The sequence below is a fragment of the Typopeltis vanoorti genome, chromosome 19 (genome assembly GCF_054136105.1).
Source record: "Typopeltis vanoorti isolate ZY-2024b chromosome 19, IOZ_Tvanoo_1.0, whole genome shotgun sequence".
NCBI lineage: Eukaryota > Metazoa > Arthropoda > Arachnida > Uropygi > Thelyphonidae > Typopeltis > Typopeltis vanoorti.
Window position 1 is genome coordinate 1,340,800 of NC_143567.1, and position 16,599 is coordinate 1,357,398.

A 16,599-nucleotide genomic window follows, 5' to 3' on the forward strand; every position below is an offset into this window, starting at 1 on the left:
GATCTGTATTTAAGTTTTGTCAATTTGGAAAAGGCATATGACAAGGCACCAAGAGAGAAGCTATTCAATACGCTGCAGTTATATGGTGTCAATGGGGCATTATATCAAGCAATACTTAGCCTTTATTTGAGTTGTAAGTCAGCAGTTAGAATTGAAGGAAGTACAGGAAGATGGTTAAATGTTAAATCTGGTGTGAGACAAGGATGTACATTATCCCATCTGTTAATTATTATATATATGGATCACATTATGAAGGAAAGTGGTATTAAACATGATGTCAAAATTGGAGATGTTAATGCTTTATGCGGATGATGTTATACTTCTAAATAAATTCGCTACAAGTCTGCAAGATTCTCTGACTAAATTGAATAGCTGTTGTAATAGATATGGTATGAAAGTCAGCAATAAAAAGACAAAGACAATGAAAATAGGCAGAATCATTGAAAATGTAAACTGTGTCGTGAATGGAGAACCTGTGGAACAAGTAAAAGCACGATTTTTAGATTTTTAGTGAAGATGGTAAATTCAATATAGAAATAGACAAATCAGTAAAGCTGGTATGGTGGGAAGCCAATTGAATAAATTCATATGGAATAAGAAGAGAGAAATTAGTCGGAACACTAAATTAGCTGTATACAAGACAGTGTTCAAACCAGTTTTAACTTATGGATCTGAGAGCTGGGTTAGAAGTAAAACACTTGACCAAAGACTAGAGACCGCAGATATGAGAGTCCTGAGAAAGATTATAGGCGTGAACAGATGGCATCAATGGCAATATCATATTAAAAACGAGGATATTAGGAAAGAACTTGACATTGTCAGCATCCAGGAATGAGCTAGCTGAGCGCTAATCTCAGGTGGTATGGTCACTTAAACAGAATGGGCGAAGAAAGATTAGCAAAACAAGTGTTCTCTGCCAGGTTGGCAGGAAAACGACCCAGAGGAAGACCAAGATATGGGTGGATTGATATGGTACAAAGTGCCTTAGATGATAGAAATATAAGATCTGATAATGTTGGAGTGTTGACAAGTAACAGACTGATTTGGAGGAAAATTGTAGATAGGAAGTTAGTAATGATGTAATTTTTTAGTGATATGATAGTACTACATGAAAAAAATTTCATGTAGTACTATCATATCCTGTACACCCCTTGAGGGAACATGGCAGGAATTTGATGATGATGAACTTTAAACTCTTAATGAACTTGTTCTAAATACAGTCGTGACTAATCCCACACGTTTGAATTCGTATAGGTCCTAATCTTAATGAGCGGTGCATTGATTTCAGAGATCAGGAAATTTTATAAGGTAAAGAAAACAAAAATGTTTATTCATTCTAATGTACGTCACACAATTATCAAAATTACACTTAGCTAAGCTGAATTACACTTGCATATAACGCTATTTAACCAGACAAAATCTCACCGCAATCAATACCTCACATTAAAAAGACAATATCAATTTAAGATGTCCTACTCTCATTCATTTAATACATTATGCAAGAGATTATTACATTCATTCTAAGGCTATTAGACTGTGACATGCCTCAACAATTCAATATCAAACTCTACTACAACACATCTCTAGAATTACAATAATTATCTAGTGGATTTCATACTAGAGTGCTGCTACCAGTCAATAAGTCCTATCACATAATATACCAGTACTTTTCTACACTCTAGCTTTGTTCAGAATACAATGGAACTAGAAAGGTTTTAGATTGCTAACCATTTAGATGACGCTGGCATCTCCACTCGAACAATTTGCTGAATTCACATGGCTAGTCTTTTCATTCTATGGTCCATATCTTCGGACACAACCAACTAGTGATTACGTTCACGAATCACCTTCTTGCCGATGTGGGTGAAACTGCTCTGCCTGGATAGGTTCGGCATGAAACTTCGGTCCTCACTGACAGTCTAGCTGCACAGTTGTTTTGCCTGGACTGGAACACTACTTCGCCGCATAGCCGCCACTGACCATCATTCTTCTCAACTGCTCGAACGACTTCCACTGGTGTCCAAAAGCCAAAAGGAGAAGAAGCAAAAAAAAAGCCCCGAGTTTGCACTGCCCAACTTCTTATATCCTCGCATAGCTGGTCTCCCTACTACATCACCGATTCCTCATGGCACCTAAGCCTTTTGCACTCAGTACTATCTTCTCCTCGTTACGTTTCCACCGTGGATATCTTGCACACACCTCGGACATGCTACTGCCTAGAGTTACGTTTTTAAGCCGATTATTTCACTGTGAACTTTGATCTAACCTTTCCCGTTCCATTATAATTCTCACTAAATTTCAATTTTTGTCTTTCATTCACAGGACAGTTAACAATAAAAAAATTTTTTTGAAGAATCTACAAAACAAACGACTAATACATTGTTTATAGTTTCATTTATACCAATATACAAGTACTTCTTTGGGAAATTTTGGTATCCTAGTTAAATCCCGAATGAAATGTTTTATGGCAAATTAAACCTTTCGTTTAAGATTTAACACTGGTCTCATACGGAGATAGGGTTCTTTTTCACCCAGAAACTCGGGTTTTTTTGTTCCCCAGAACAGGCAAACCATCCCTGTGAACAAACAGACATTCTGGGAGGCACAGGGCTAACTACCTTATCCTTGAATTACGGTAGCGAAGTCCAACTATTCTTGGTCGTGGACACTTAAGTGCCTGTTAGAACCACTGATGGATGGATGGATTTCCTCTGCAGTGATTACCTTTGTCTATTAGTTGATTTTCATCAACTAATAACCTCCCATAATCATTCTTTTGTTAACAACAACAACAAAAATCTCTGAATTCATTCCTGAACTCTTGGTGTATTTCTACTCTTTCTGGCTTCAATTTCTGTCATATCATTAATAAAACTCCTCTTTCTATCCTGTTCATTCTGTCCTCTCAGAAGACCTCATATCCCTTGCATTCTCTTCCTATGACCACATATAATCCTCGGTCAACCATGTCTCATTAATGTCTACTCTAGCTTTCAAAAGATTGAATATATGGAAAAAATCCAAATATCACAACAAAAAACCAAAATAAAGATCTTTAATAGCAGTGCAAAGCCGTTATTATTGTCTGGATCAGAGAAATGAAACTTACAAAGCCACATGAAGCAAAATGAAACAGTTTTCATGCAAAGAGTTTGCATAAAATATTAAAAATATTTAGAAACAATATTTAAAAAACAATTATATAAACAGACAGCAAAAAAACTATTAACAGGGAATAATAATATTAAATGGATAAGAATCCTATATTTTTATATAGCCAGTAAGTGAAACTCAAGATCGATAACTACGATCTATGAGTTTCAATGCCGAAAAACTATCGGCAAAGGCAATTCGAAGCAAAGGTGGAGCAAGCTCCCTCACTATTCTTGATATTCTCTCATAATGTAAAACACAGCTCCTAGGAGATGTAATACTGTCATTACATTATGAGGGGAGGTCACTACCCAGACCGGTTTCAACCCTTTTTTGAGGTCTCATCAGTGAGTAGGTAGACCTGGAATATATCAAAGCTTAGTGAAAAGAACTTACATACCTTCACTATACGAATTCAATAAAGGTGTGCTTGTATTTTGTAATTAAAATAAAAAGCCAAAAGGCTAGTTTTCTGGCAAATGAATAGATATTAAATGGATAAGAATCCTATATTTTTATATAGCCAGTAAGTGAAACTCAAGATCGATAACTACGATCTATGAGTTTCAATGCCTTCGCCGATAGTTTTTCGGCATTGAAACTCATAGATCGTAGTTATCGATCTTGAGTTTCACTTACTGGCTATATAAAAATATAGGATTCTTATCCATTTAATATCTATTCATTTGCCAGAAAACTAGCCTTTTGGCTTTTTATTTTAATTACAAAATACAAGCACACCTTTATGGCATTCGTATAGTGAAGGTATGTAAGTTCTTTTCACTAAGCTTTGATATTTTCCAGGTCTACCTACTCACTGATGAGACCTCAAAAAAGGGTTGAAACCGGTCTGGGTAGTGACCTCCCCTCATAATGTAATGACAGTATTACATCTCCTAGGAGCTGTGTTTTACATTATGAGAGAATATCAAGAATAGTGAGGGAGCTTGCTCCACCTTTGCTTCGAATTGCCTTCGCCGATAGTTTTTCGGCATTGAAACTCATAGATCGTAGTTATCGATCTTGAGTTTCACTTACTGGCTATATAAAAATATAGGATTCTTATCCATTTAATATCTATTCATTTGCCAGAAAACTAGCCTTTTGGCTTTTTATTTTAATTAGGGAATAATAATAACAATAATGAAACAGATGGAAATGGAGCAGATGTCTACTGAGAACAGTTAGAGGAGAAATTCCATGAGTGGTTTTGCCATGGATCCTCCCAGAAGGCAAAGGCTTATATCAACTTGCCAAAAAATAAGAGAAAAAAAAAAATAAATACAAGGTGCTATCAAAAAGAAACAGGAGTATGCTAATAAAATCTTTATAAAATATATGCACGTTTACACAAGAATATTATTTAATTTGCCAAAGATTTCAGTCTGAATATTACAGACCATCTTTGGTGGCTACATAGGAATAGTTTTAAAAAAATAAGGTGGAATATGAACAATTGATCATTCATAAATAGTCCTGAAGGTGTGGAAAGAGGGAAAAATAGTTCCACTGCATAAAGGAGGATCCAAGACTACTGTTGCAAATTACCGACCGATCGGCATATCAGGAGTCATTGTCAAGGGCTTGGAGAAAGTAGTCAAGGGACAAATACAGGAATGGATTGATGAAAATGAGATATTGTACGGGGGACAGCATGGCTTTACGAAGGGTAGATCATGCCTCAGTAACTTGCTCAAGTTTTATAACACAGTGACGGCTGAACTGGATAAGGGTAATGGGTTTACAATGATACTGCTGGACCTGGCTAAGGCATTTGACAGGATACCACATGGAATTCTAATCCGTAAACTACAACATATGGGAATGGATATAGGGTTGATAAGATGGATAGGTGGGTGGTTGATGGAGAGATATCAGAGAATAGTTTATTCAGGAGTAGAGTCCAAAAGACAGCCTGTGACTAGTGGTGTGCCGCAGGGTTCTGTTCTTGGACCACTGCTGTTTAATTTGTTCATTAACGATATAGGAAAGGATCTAAGAGGAACAGTTCATTTGTTTGCTGATGATGCAAAGTTGGGTAGGGCAATAGAGAATGCAGACGATCTCAAAATCTTGCAGGATGACTTGGATAGATTGGAGTTCTGGGCCAAGGAAAACGGATGTCAATTTAATGTGACAAAATGTAGGGTTATGCATTTTGGGGTGAAAAGATTAGCAGCAGTATACCACATTGGTAGACTGTACTCCAGGAGATTGATAAGGCCAGGGACTTGGGAGTGTTGGTGGATAGGGAGATGAAGTTTAGGGAGCACATTGCAAAAGTGGCTAAATCAGCTCATCAACTCACTTGGTTGTTGAAAAATATTTCGACGAGAAGAGACAAGCAAGTTATTGTACCTCTGTACCGAGCCTTGATAAGACCTCATCTCGACTAATGTGCCTAGATTTGGTCACCTAGACTTCTTCTTGATGGGGATGAGGTGGAGAGGATCCAGAGGCGAGTGACCAAGATGATAGCAGGTCTATGGAATGAACCTAATGAGAACAGGATGAAGATTTGTGGGTTGCAGAAATTAGTAAATAGGCAGAAAAGGGGAGATATGATTGAGACATTCAAATTGCTAAAGGGTTTCTACAGGATTAATTCAGAGGATATTTATGAGATTAGGACTGGTGGTGGGAGAACTAGGGGACACCTATGGAAGCTTGGCAGGTTGTGTGGTTAGCAAGGGAGTTAGAGCTGGATTTCTTTACTTTTAGAGTGGTAAATGAGTGGAATAAGCTGCCAGAGTCTGTTGTGGGTGCTATGACGGTGAGTGAGTTCAAGGCAAAGTATGATAGATACTGTGAGTATGTCGTATATTTGTGTGGACATGATGTTTAGGCCTCCCTGGAGTTGCCCATAATAATAATAATAATAATAAATAGAACGAGCCACGTGATGTCATATCGCTAAGTATTAAAAGAGTAAACATTTTTTTATCAGAGTCATGATTAAATTAAAGATATTAATTCAGAAATTCATGTAATAATCTTAAATAACATTAGACTAATATAGGGGAAAAAAAAATAAAGAGGCATGAAAATTAACCGGGAGAAGCCTGAATATATGTCAACGGGGAGTGACGAGGATATGATCATACGACTTCAGGGTGAAAGGCTAATTTCAGGGAAGAAATTCAAGTATCTTGGGTCAGTCGTCGAGAGGAATGGTGACCTGGATGAGGAAATACAGCACTGAATAACATGCAGCTGGATGAACTGGAGGAAGATGAGCAGGGTCCTGTGCAACAAGAGAGTGAGTTGTAAGAGGAAAGGAAAGCTGTATAAGATGGTGGTGAGGCCGGCGATGCTTTATGGCGCAGAGACGTGGCCTATGACAAAGGCACAGGAGAGGAAGATGGAGGTAGCGGGAATGCGGATGTTGAGATGGATGAGTGGTGTGACAAAGAAGGACAGGATAAGGAATGACTACATCAGAGGGACGGTTAAGGTGGGACCAATTGGCAAGAAGATACAAGAAAGTAGGCTGAGGTGGTTCGGACATGTAGAGAGGAAGGGTGAGGAGTATGTTGGTAAACGAGTGGAGTATATGGAGTTGGAGGGAAGGAGGAAAAGAGGCAGACCCAAGCTCAGGTGGAGGGATAAGGTGACAAAGGATTTTAGGGAGAAATGATGTAGTCCGAAGGACGCCCTGGACCGAAGAACTTGGAAATCAACTTTTATTTGGAACATCTAGAAGAAGTCCTGTTCTCATCTATATTCTCTCAACCATCCTTTTGGGATAGATATATAGACGACATCTTTGCCGTATGGCTGCATAACAGTGACTCTTTACCTTCCTTCTTAAGCAGTATCAATTCCTTACATCCTCGTAAAAAGTTTATCATGGAGATTGAAAAAGACAACGAGTTATCATTTTTAGACGTCCTCCACATCCGTTCACCTTCAGGCATTCTTACAACAACAGTTTACAGAACACCAACTTTCACAGGTCATTATATTCTCAAAGAATCTGCCCACCATCCTTGTCAAAAAACAGGAATTATAAAATGTTTAATCCGACGAGCCAAAACTAATTGTTCAACTTCTCATTTATTACAGAAAGAACTTTTGACTATCAAACATCACATGAAACTAAATGGCTTCTCCGAAAAGAGTACACAACATCTTTCCAATTCTTACAATTCAAAACAAAACAGCAAAGATTCAATATGTCGAGTTCCAATTCCTTACACTTCCGGAATTTCAGAACCAATTTCAAGAATTCTGAAGAAATATGATTTAACAGCCACTTATACACCTATTGCTGGATTGTCCTTCCATAGTAGTAATAGTACATCCTGTCTTTTGATCCGCCATCTTGTTTTAACGTTGTTCTTATTAAGGTTAATTAATTAATGCTGATTACTAAACCAAATATAGGGAAATTTCTATTGTACTGTGCCACCCTATATTCAGATTGGTCTATACAAAATAGTGAAATCAAGTATTGATTAACTTTAGCAGTCTAATTTTTATATATAGCTTAATAAGTTGTTCTTATTAAGGTTAATTAATTAATCTTGATTACTAAACCAAATATAGGGAAATTTCTATTGTACTGTGCCACCCTATATTCAGATTAGTCTATACAAAATAGTGAAATCAAGTATTGATTAACTTTAGCAATCTAATTTTTATATATAGGCCGAGTTTAACATAAGCATTTAAGGTTCCCGCTAGGTCCGATAATTTTATGAACGGTACAGTGAAAAAGAATCAGGCTAACAATTGAAATCAATAAAACAAAACATTTAATGCAGGGTTATATAATATAAACATACTTTGGATACAAGATAATGCAAAAATAACTCTGTTCAACAACTCATAACATTCACTCAACTCTTGGTATCAAACATTGGGTCTTTAAAATCTGATTTCTCCCTAACAAACAAAAATAGTTCTAAAGTTCAATATCACTGAAATTCACAGCAAATATTTTAACTATTGTATTCTCTAATTATCCTTTAGTCAGAAATCACATAGTTCAGTCAAGAGGTAGTTATCACTTTAATGGGGGAAGACTATTAATCTTCTAGTTTCGGTTAATTTCAGCATAAGCACCACAGTTAACGTTAGGAATTAACAGGAGGAGTTAATTCTTATAACTTCACTCTTAAATGCTATAAAGTACAACTGTTCTTACCGGAATAAATCCTCGCACATATTATTCATTGAGGCACACTTAAAACTTTAGTTAACTATCACACTGGAGCTACACATTTCAAAAGTAATCTTCTTTAAAATAACTTAATCATTAATCTCAGCACATCACAAATGCAGACACACTTGCACTAGAAAATTCACTTATTCCTCATATACTACTTTACAATAGAATCAACTTTCCACTAATCTTCCTTGGAAGTTCTATAATTCAACTTTAACTTCAGACCATATCAATATTCTGAGTTGTCAATTTATATCTCGATCCTTCGTAATTTAATTACAGCACTTAATTCCTATTATTACTACAGCCTCTTACTTAACTCCATGCTGCTAATAAATAATTTCCTCATCTCTATTGTACTGTGCTGAGTGCCGTTACTGTGTTGTGTGCTCCGACTGCACTCAGTCCCTAGTTTCCCAGTTCTATTGCTGAATGCTGACTGTTCGACTCCCCGACTCTTCCTCTCCCGTTTACTCTGGCTTTCCGTTTATATACCTTCACTCCTTTCTCCTGCCAAAACTTGTTCTCACTGTCTAGCTTATATCAATTCCATCTCACGTCCATAACTCACGTGCTACCACGCTCATGCTTTCTACTTTTAACTCCGTCTCCATGACAACAATCAGAGCAGTACATAAGCATAAGTATTACATAACATTTTACCTTTACATACAGAAATAAAATAAAAGGATATTTTTCAATTCAAATAATATACAGTTAAATAAGATGAACACAAATTCTTCTACTATTAATATAGGAATAAATAAAATAATCTGAACGTTATTTTCATACAGAGTCTTTTCCATTATTAATACATAGATTAAATAAAAAAAAAACTCAAAGGTAATTATATGAATAAAAGTTTATAACAAGAGATTTACATTAAATAATATCTACAAATGTAGCCTTTGATATGGTGGATTATGTTGGATTCTGAAAGGAGTATTAATAATTTTAACTTCTCTTCATTCAGAATCCAACACTATTAACAAATTATCCACCCATTTTCCTTCTAAAGATAAACGCTCAACCATGTCTCTACCTGGTGTTTATCAAGTTCCAAGTAATTGTAATCTTTCCTAATTTGGACAAACAGGACGCTCTATAGAAAAAAGAATTCAAGAGCATCACACATCCATTCAACACAACAAACCAGAGAAATCTGGATTAGCTCAGCATGGAATAGAAACAAGCCACAACATCCTTTGGTCCAAGACTCACCTCCTACACAGATGTCGCTATAAATTTGAACGTTTATTTAAAGAAAGTGTGGAGGCTTTATTTCAACGTCAACTTGAATCATAATGACTGTATATCTGTATCAAAAATTTGGAGAAGTTTAATCAGGATAACACATTAATTTTTTTTTTTAAACTTCCAATATTAGTCTAATGTTATTTAAGATTATTACATGAATTTCTGAATTAATATCTTTAATTTAATCATGACTCTGATAAAAAGTGTTTACTCTTTTAATACTTAGTGATATGACATCGCTCGTCTCGTTCTATTTGTGAATGATCAATTGTTCGTATTCCACTTTGATTTTTAAAACTATTCCTATGTAGTCACTGAAGATGGTCTGTAATATTCAGACTGAAATATTTGGCAAATTAAATAATATTCTTGTGTAAACATGTATGTATTTTATAATCCTAATGTCACAAGTATCTTTAAGAATCTAATAAAATCATTACAACTTATCCAATTTAAATTTGGAGTACCCGCCCCCTTCAAAGTAGTCCCTTTCTGAGTTCATGCAGCAACCATGCTCCCAACACTTTCTGGAAGTCATTTTGTTGAAGCACATCAAGCACTGCTTGCAGTTCATCTTGGATTTCCTTGATGGTGTTGAACCACCACCCCAGCAGCTTCAATTTCATTTTTGGAAACAAAAAGAAGTCACAAGGGACTAAATCTGGCGAGTAAGGAGGATGTGGGAGGACAGCCATGCTATTGGCCACCAAAAACTGTTGCGTTTTTAAGGCTGCTGTGGGAGCGAGTGTTGTCATGGTGGTGGTGGAGGAGCCAATTGCAGCTTAGCCACAGTTCCAGTCTTTTCCGACAAATGTCTTCTCTCAACCACCTTAAAACGTTGCAGTAGAATTCTGCATTGACTGTCTGACCAGGTGGGAGAAATTCTCAGTGCACAATCCTTTTAATGTTAAAAAGGCGATCAATATGTTCTTTGTTGCACTCCTGACTTGCCTTGCCTTTACCTTTTTCGGTCTTGGGGAATGCAAACTCTTCCTGCAATGACACCTGAAGATTGGGTCATCAATGGCTCTTTGACGAAGATCTTGACAGACATTAACATGGTGCTCCTTCTGGTTAGAAGTCAAGAAAAGAGGAACGAACTTGGCAGCGACATGATGCATGTTCAAATCTCTTGTGATAATCATTTGAGCTGTTCCATATGAAATCCCAACTCTGTCAGCAACTTCCTGGATGGTGATTGATAAAAATCTGCACAAATGATCTGTCGAATTTTTGTGGATTGTGCTGGTGGTTGGTCATACCAGCTTCTTGTCATCCTCCAAGGTGGTTCTGCACTTCTTAAAACATGAGTGCCACTCAAAACACGGAGTTTGGCTCATGGCTTCATTTTCATATGCCTTACGAAGTAATTCAAGGATCTTTGTGGCAGATTTCACAAGTTTTATGCAAAATTTTACATTTTCCCTTGGTTTTGATTTTGGGTTCATGCAAAATTGCAAAACAGCACAAATATGTGATAAAGAATAATGTGAATTCTGGTGCACAGAGTTCAATGACACGTGGCAGGCTGACTCAACAATGTCTACGCTGCTAACACCTGGCGGTGTAAGACTGTAACTCGATCTGTTGCTGAGTGTCCAGCACAGTCCAGTATCTTTTTGATAGCATCTCGTAGGCACAGTGGGAGAGCTGGAGAGAAAAGCAGAATTAGTTACAAAAGATAGGGTTAACTGGAGAAGATGGATCTTAGCCTTATATGCTTTGGAGCACAAAGAGAGTATGTATATAGATATGCGGAAAATTAGGCCCTGTCAGAAAACAAACGAGGTTTAACGTGCGTGTGTGTGTGATTAAAGGAACATTTGCTTGATAAATTTGAAATCACAGAAAAGAATACTTCTGTTGCTATTCACCCCTGTCATGCTTTTCATTTTGATGAAGGTGTGACATTCTGATTTAGTATAAGAGAGAGAAATGATATACATAAGTAATAATAAATATATTCAAGAATGTTATTATTAACCTCAATTAATGAATTGAGGCTAATAATTTAAATTTTAGGTTAATAATTTTAATGCTCTGCTTAATACTGTATATGCTTTGGTCTCACAAAATACTTTGTGTGCATTAGTGTACCAAATAGTTTATAAAATTTACTTAAACATATGTGCATTCACAAACCTTCCCATTCTTCATCATCCGTTTCTGTTTCTGTATCATCCAACAATTCATTATCACTATTACCCTCTCCATGATTGCTGACAGCATCATCACTTGTACTATGACTACACATCACTACTCTATGGTCGTGACATGGTGAACAGCTTGAAGTTTCAGTGACTTGTGCAAAATACATTTTAACCTAGATAAGTAAAATATAATCTTCCATGAAAAAAAAAAAAATTTCTCAAAAAATACACAATAAAACTAAAATTAGTCATTATCCATTATATATGAAATATAAAAGTTTTTTTTAAAACTTTTTTAGAAGGGTGTGAAATTGAACTTTTGTGCCTAAATCTGCCAGCATACCAGATTTTATGCCCACTAAATAATATTCATATTAATATTTTTGCCCGGGGTGCTTAAGGGTCAAAGCTGTATAACTGAGAGGAGACCTCCACATTTAAAGGAATGTGGAGAACCGACCAGGGTTTCTGACCTAATGTCCAATCCTCACCTTCTCGTGGTGCACCCTGTTGGGTATCTACTTTGATACTGAACGAACGAGGATGGGCTGGCAATTTGGGATTTAGCCGACCAAATTGTATTCTTATTGGTTAAACCAAAATAAAAAATGATGGTACAACATGACAAAATTTCATGCCAGCTGGGGCGTCGCCCGGTTAAACAAGGCCCCCGTTGTTTTCGCCAGGGAACCAGGGCGAACAGCGAAAAGTCAGCTACTGGAACAAATCTGAAAACAAACCCCAACTCAACATCACCAGAGTTAAAGATCGGTACTATCAACGTAAGAAGCCTGAATGGCAAAGAAATGGAGCTAGCTGAGGAATTAGATAAGTACCAGATCGACATAATAGGGGTGACTGAAACAAAAAAGACCAAAACTGGTGAGATCTTTCTGAGCAATAAATACAAAATGTTATATTCAGGCAATAACAATCAAGGAAAAGAAGGAGTAGCCATAGTATTCAACACAAAATACGATGCTAATCTTCTTGAATGGCAGTCAGTCTCAAGTAGAGTAATGAGGGCAAATATGAGAATGGGGAACTGGACAATGAGACTTATTTGTGCCTATGGTCCCACAGAAGGTTCTACTAAGGTAGAAGTGGAGGAATTTTTTGAGGCTTTAGAAAAAGCAACTGACACAATGAAAAAGGAAAAGTTGGTCCTTGTTGGGGATCTAAATAGTAGAGTAGGAAATGATTGTGAGACATACAAAAATATTTTGGGAAAATTTGGAGAAAGAGCAAAGCTAATAATAATGGCAAATATCTGTTGGATTTCTGCTCAGGACATAGACTGGTTATTACTAACACCATGTTCCAACATAAAAATGTGCACAAATTCACATGGAGAGAAGAGACTAGGAATAAGAAAAGTCTCATTGACTATGTTATTGTTGATAGTGATGTTTTCTCCCTGGTGCAGGACACTAGAGTGTACAGAGGATTTGAAATTGAAAGTGATCACTATTTAGTCTTGAGCAGGATAAAATTGAATTTCATATTGAAAAGAATAACATGTAAGAAAGTTTTAAAGCGAATAAAAGTTGAGCAGCTCTCAGATGTGAGCTGTAGACTAAAATACAGAAATATTATTGAAAAGAAAATGAAAGAGTTTGAGAACAGGAATCAAACCTTGGAGATTCAGTGGCAAACTCTGAAGGAAACATTGATTGATTCTGCCAGAGAGGCATGTGGTGAGGTTGTGTGCAAAGATAAAAAAATCAGAACTCCCTGGTGGACACAGGAAGTTAAAGAGGCAGTGAAGGAAAAGAAGAAAGCATATCAAAAGTTCCTGGCAAATAAGTCAGCTTTTACTCTTACAGAATACAGAGACAAATGTAAGAAAGCTAAACAGTGTGTAAAACTAGCTAAACAAAAGTCATGGGAGGACTTTGGCAAGAATATAGAAAATAAATATCAAGAAGGTGGCAAAATATTTTGGAGGTTGTTGAAGAAGCTTAGGAATGGAGGAAAGAGTGCTGTAAAAGGAATTAGAGATGATAAAGGTGAAATGAAAACAGGAGAAAAAGATATCCTTGAAGTATGGAGTAATTACTTTGAAAAACTGCTAAATGAAACAAGCAGTGATGACAGCACAGTGATAAAAAAACACTGACCAGGCATGCAGTCTGGAATACATATCCATACTTGAAGTAGAAAAAGCCATCAAAGGCTGCTTGAAATGTGGAAAGGCAGCAGGAGTAGATGATATTCGACCAGAAATGCTGAAGTATGGTGGTATAAGAGTCTTACAGTGGCTGCACTGCATAGTTCAGAAAGCCTGGACAGAGGGACGAATTCCCAATGATTGGAGTAGAGCTCTCATAGTACCCATATATAAAAAGGGAAATAAAACTGAATGTGAGAATTACAGAGGTATTTCCCTACTGAGTGTTCCTGGCAAGATCTATGCAAGTATACTTGAGAAACGGTTGAGAAGAATTGTGGAAGAAAAGCTTGGTGAAGAACAAGCTGGATTCAGGCCAAATAGAGGCTGTCAGGATCAGATCTTCACTTTACGACAAATAGTTGAGAAAGCATGGGAATATAACAAAGATCTGTATTTAAGTTTTGTCGATTTGGAAAAAGCATATGACAAGGTGCCAAGAGAGAAGCTATTCAATACGCTGCAGTTATATGGTGTCAATGGGGCATTATATCAAGCAATACTTAGTCTTTATTTGAGTTGTGAGTCAGCAGTTAGAATTGAAGGAAGTACAGGAAGATGGTTTAATGTTAAATCTGGTGTGAGACAAGGATGTACATTATCCCCTCTGTTATTCATTATCTATATGGATCACATTATGAAGGAATGTGGTATTAAACCTGATATCAAAATTGGAGATGTTAATGTCAGCTCTTTGGTTTAATCGGATGATGTTATACTTCTAAATAAATCCACTACAAGTCTGCAAGATTCTCTGACTAAATTGAGTAGCTGTTGTAATAGATATGGTATGAAGGTCAGCAATAAAAAGACAAAGACAATGAAAATAGGCAGAATCATTGAAAATGTCAACTGTGTTGTGAATGGAGAACCTGTGGAACAAGTAAAACATTTCAGCTACTTAGGTACAATTTTTACTGAAGATGGTAAACTAAATATAGAAATAGACAATAGAATCAGTAAAGCTGGTATCGTGGGAAGTCAATTGAATAAATTCATATGGAATAAGAAAGAAATTAGTCGGAACACTAAATTAGCTGTATACAAGACTGTGTTCAAACCAATTTTAACTTATGGATCTGAGAGCTGGGTCAGAAGTAAAACACTTGACCAAAGACTAGAGACTGCGGATATGAGAGTCCTGAAAAAGATTAGAGGCATGAACAGATGGCATCAATGGCAATATCATATTAAAAATGAGGATATTAGGAAAGAACTTGACATTGTCAGCATCCAGGAATGCGTTAGCAGAGCTAATCTCAGATGGTATGGTCACTTAAATAGAATGGGAGAGGAAAGATTAGCAAAACAAGTGTTCTCTGCCAGGTTGGCAGGAAAACGACCCAGAGGAAGACCAAGATATAGGTGGATTGATACGGTACAAAGTGCCTTAGACGATAGAAATATAAGATCTGATAATGTTGGAGTCTTGACAAGTAACAGACTGATTTGGAGGAAAATTGTAGATAGGAAGTTAGTAATGATGTAATTTTTTCATGTAGTACTGTCATATCCTGTACACCCCTTGAGGGTACATGGCAGGAATTTGATGATGATGATGATGATGATATTTTGCCCATTATGAATTCTGTCTTTTGATAAATATTTAAGAGTGGACCTTAGTAACTTTTTACCTTAACTTCTAATTTATTAGGTGCTACTGATTACTCCATCATGCAAAATTAAAGGAAAAATTGATGTAAGGTAACTGTGGAATCGCCCCCCCCCCCCCCCCCAATTCATATCAGGTATAAAAAGTGCTGTAAATATCTTTTCTAGAGATAGAACACACAATTTTAGTGCTAAATCATGGAATTATAAAAGCTGATGAAACTAATGTCAGGACCACCACAAATGTGAGTGTATGCCAAACTTCTCTACATTAATATGAATAAGCATATTAGCAGCTTTGCTGAAATCACTCAGCCAACAGACAGTAAACCATCAGAATAGACAAATGGATTTCATTGCCTGCTGTAATAATCATTTTTTTTTTTAGTTTAAATATCAACCTCACACTTATAGAGTGGTTAATTATGTTACCCACTCTGTAAGTGTGAGGTTACCCATCCTCCAACCTGTGGGTTCTAATCCTGCTGTACACACAGATGTTTGTGTTTGTCTTTACATGAGAAATGAATTTCACTGCTCTGCATTAGGCCACTAGATGGTTTCATGGGGGCTTGAAGTGTCTTGAAAAAATTCTTGAGCAGGGTTTCCAGATTATGTAATAAATAAAACACACACATACACAATCCTTAGCCCACCCATGGTACTAATGTACTATAGGCTAACAGCCTTTTGTAGGTCAGTTATATAAGAAACATGATAGGCTACGAAACCCATATCAATCCTGTGTGTGTATGTGCATAAGCAAATGATGAGAAAAAAAAAAGAAAAAGGAATCTGTTGATATGTTTCTTGAACTAGAAATTGTAGCCTTTAGGAAAAAAAAACTGTGGGGGGTAGATAAAATGAAAGAGAAATTGGTTTGGGATGCTGAAACTGGATAGTTAACAGATGTTGGCAGCCAGTTCAGTGGAACAGTGTCCATGGAAATAACTAGAACTTCATAAGATGAAAACAGATATCTACGAAAACTAACCATAATTGTTGAGAAAGGGACCATCAGTTAATCTATCCCATTCTAAAGGTGAATTTTATGGGACTTCTAGAGAAGTGATGTCTTTATCAAAAAT

General features: G+C 36.5%; 1 protein-coding gene across 1 annotated transcript in view; it reads right to left on the reverse strand.

Moving 5' to 3' along the window:
* The window catches only part of LOC150095815 (phosphatidylinositol 3,4,5-trisphosphate 3-phosphatase and dual-specificity protein phosphatase PTEN-like), a 248,026-nt gene that overhangs the window by 15,876 nt on the left and 215,551 nt on the right, over positions 1-16,599 (reverse strand). The window contains exon 11 of the mRNA XM_090408810.1: positions 11,723-11,903. Within this exon, the coding sequence (XP_090264936.1) occupies positions 11,723-11,903 (181 nt within the window). The remainder of the gene's footprint in view (positions 1-11,722; positions 11,904-16,599) is intronic.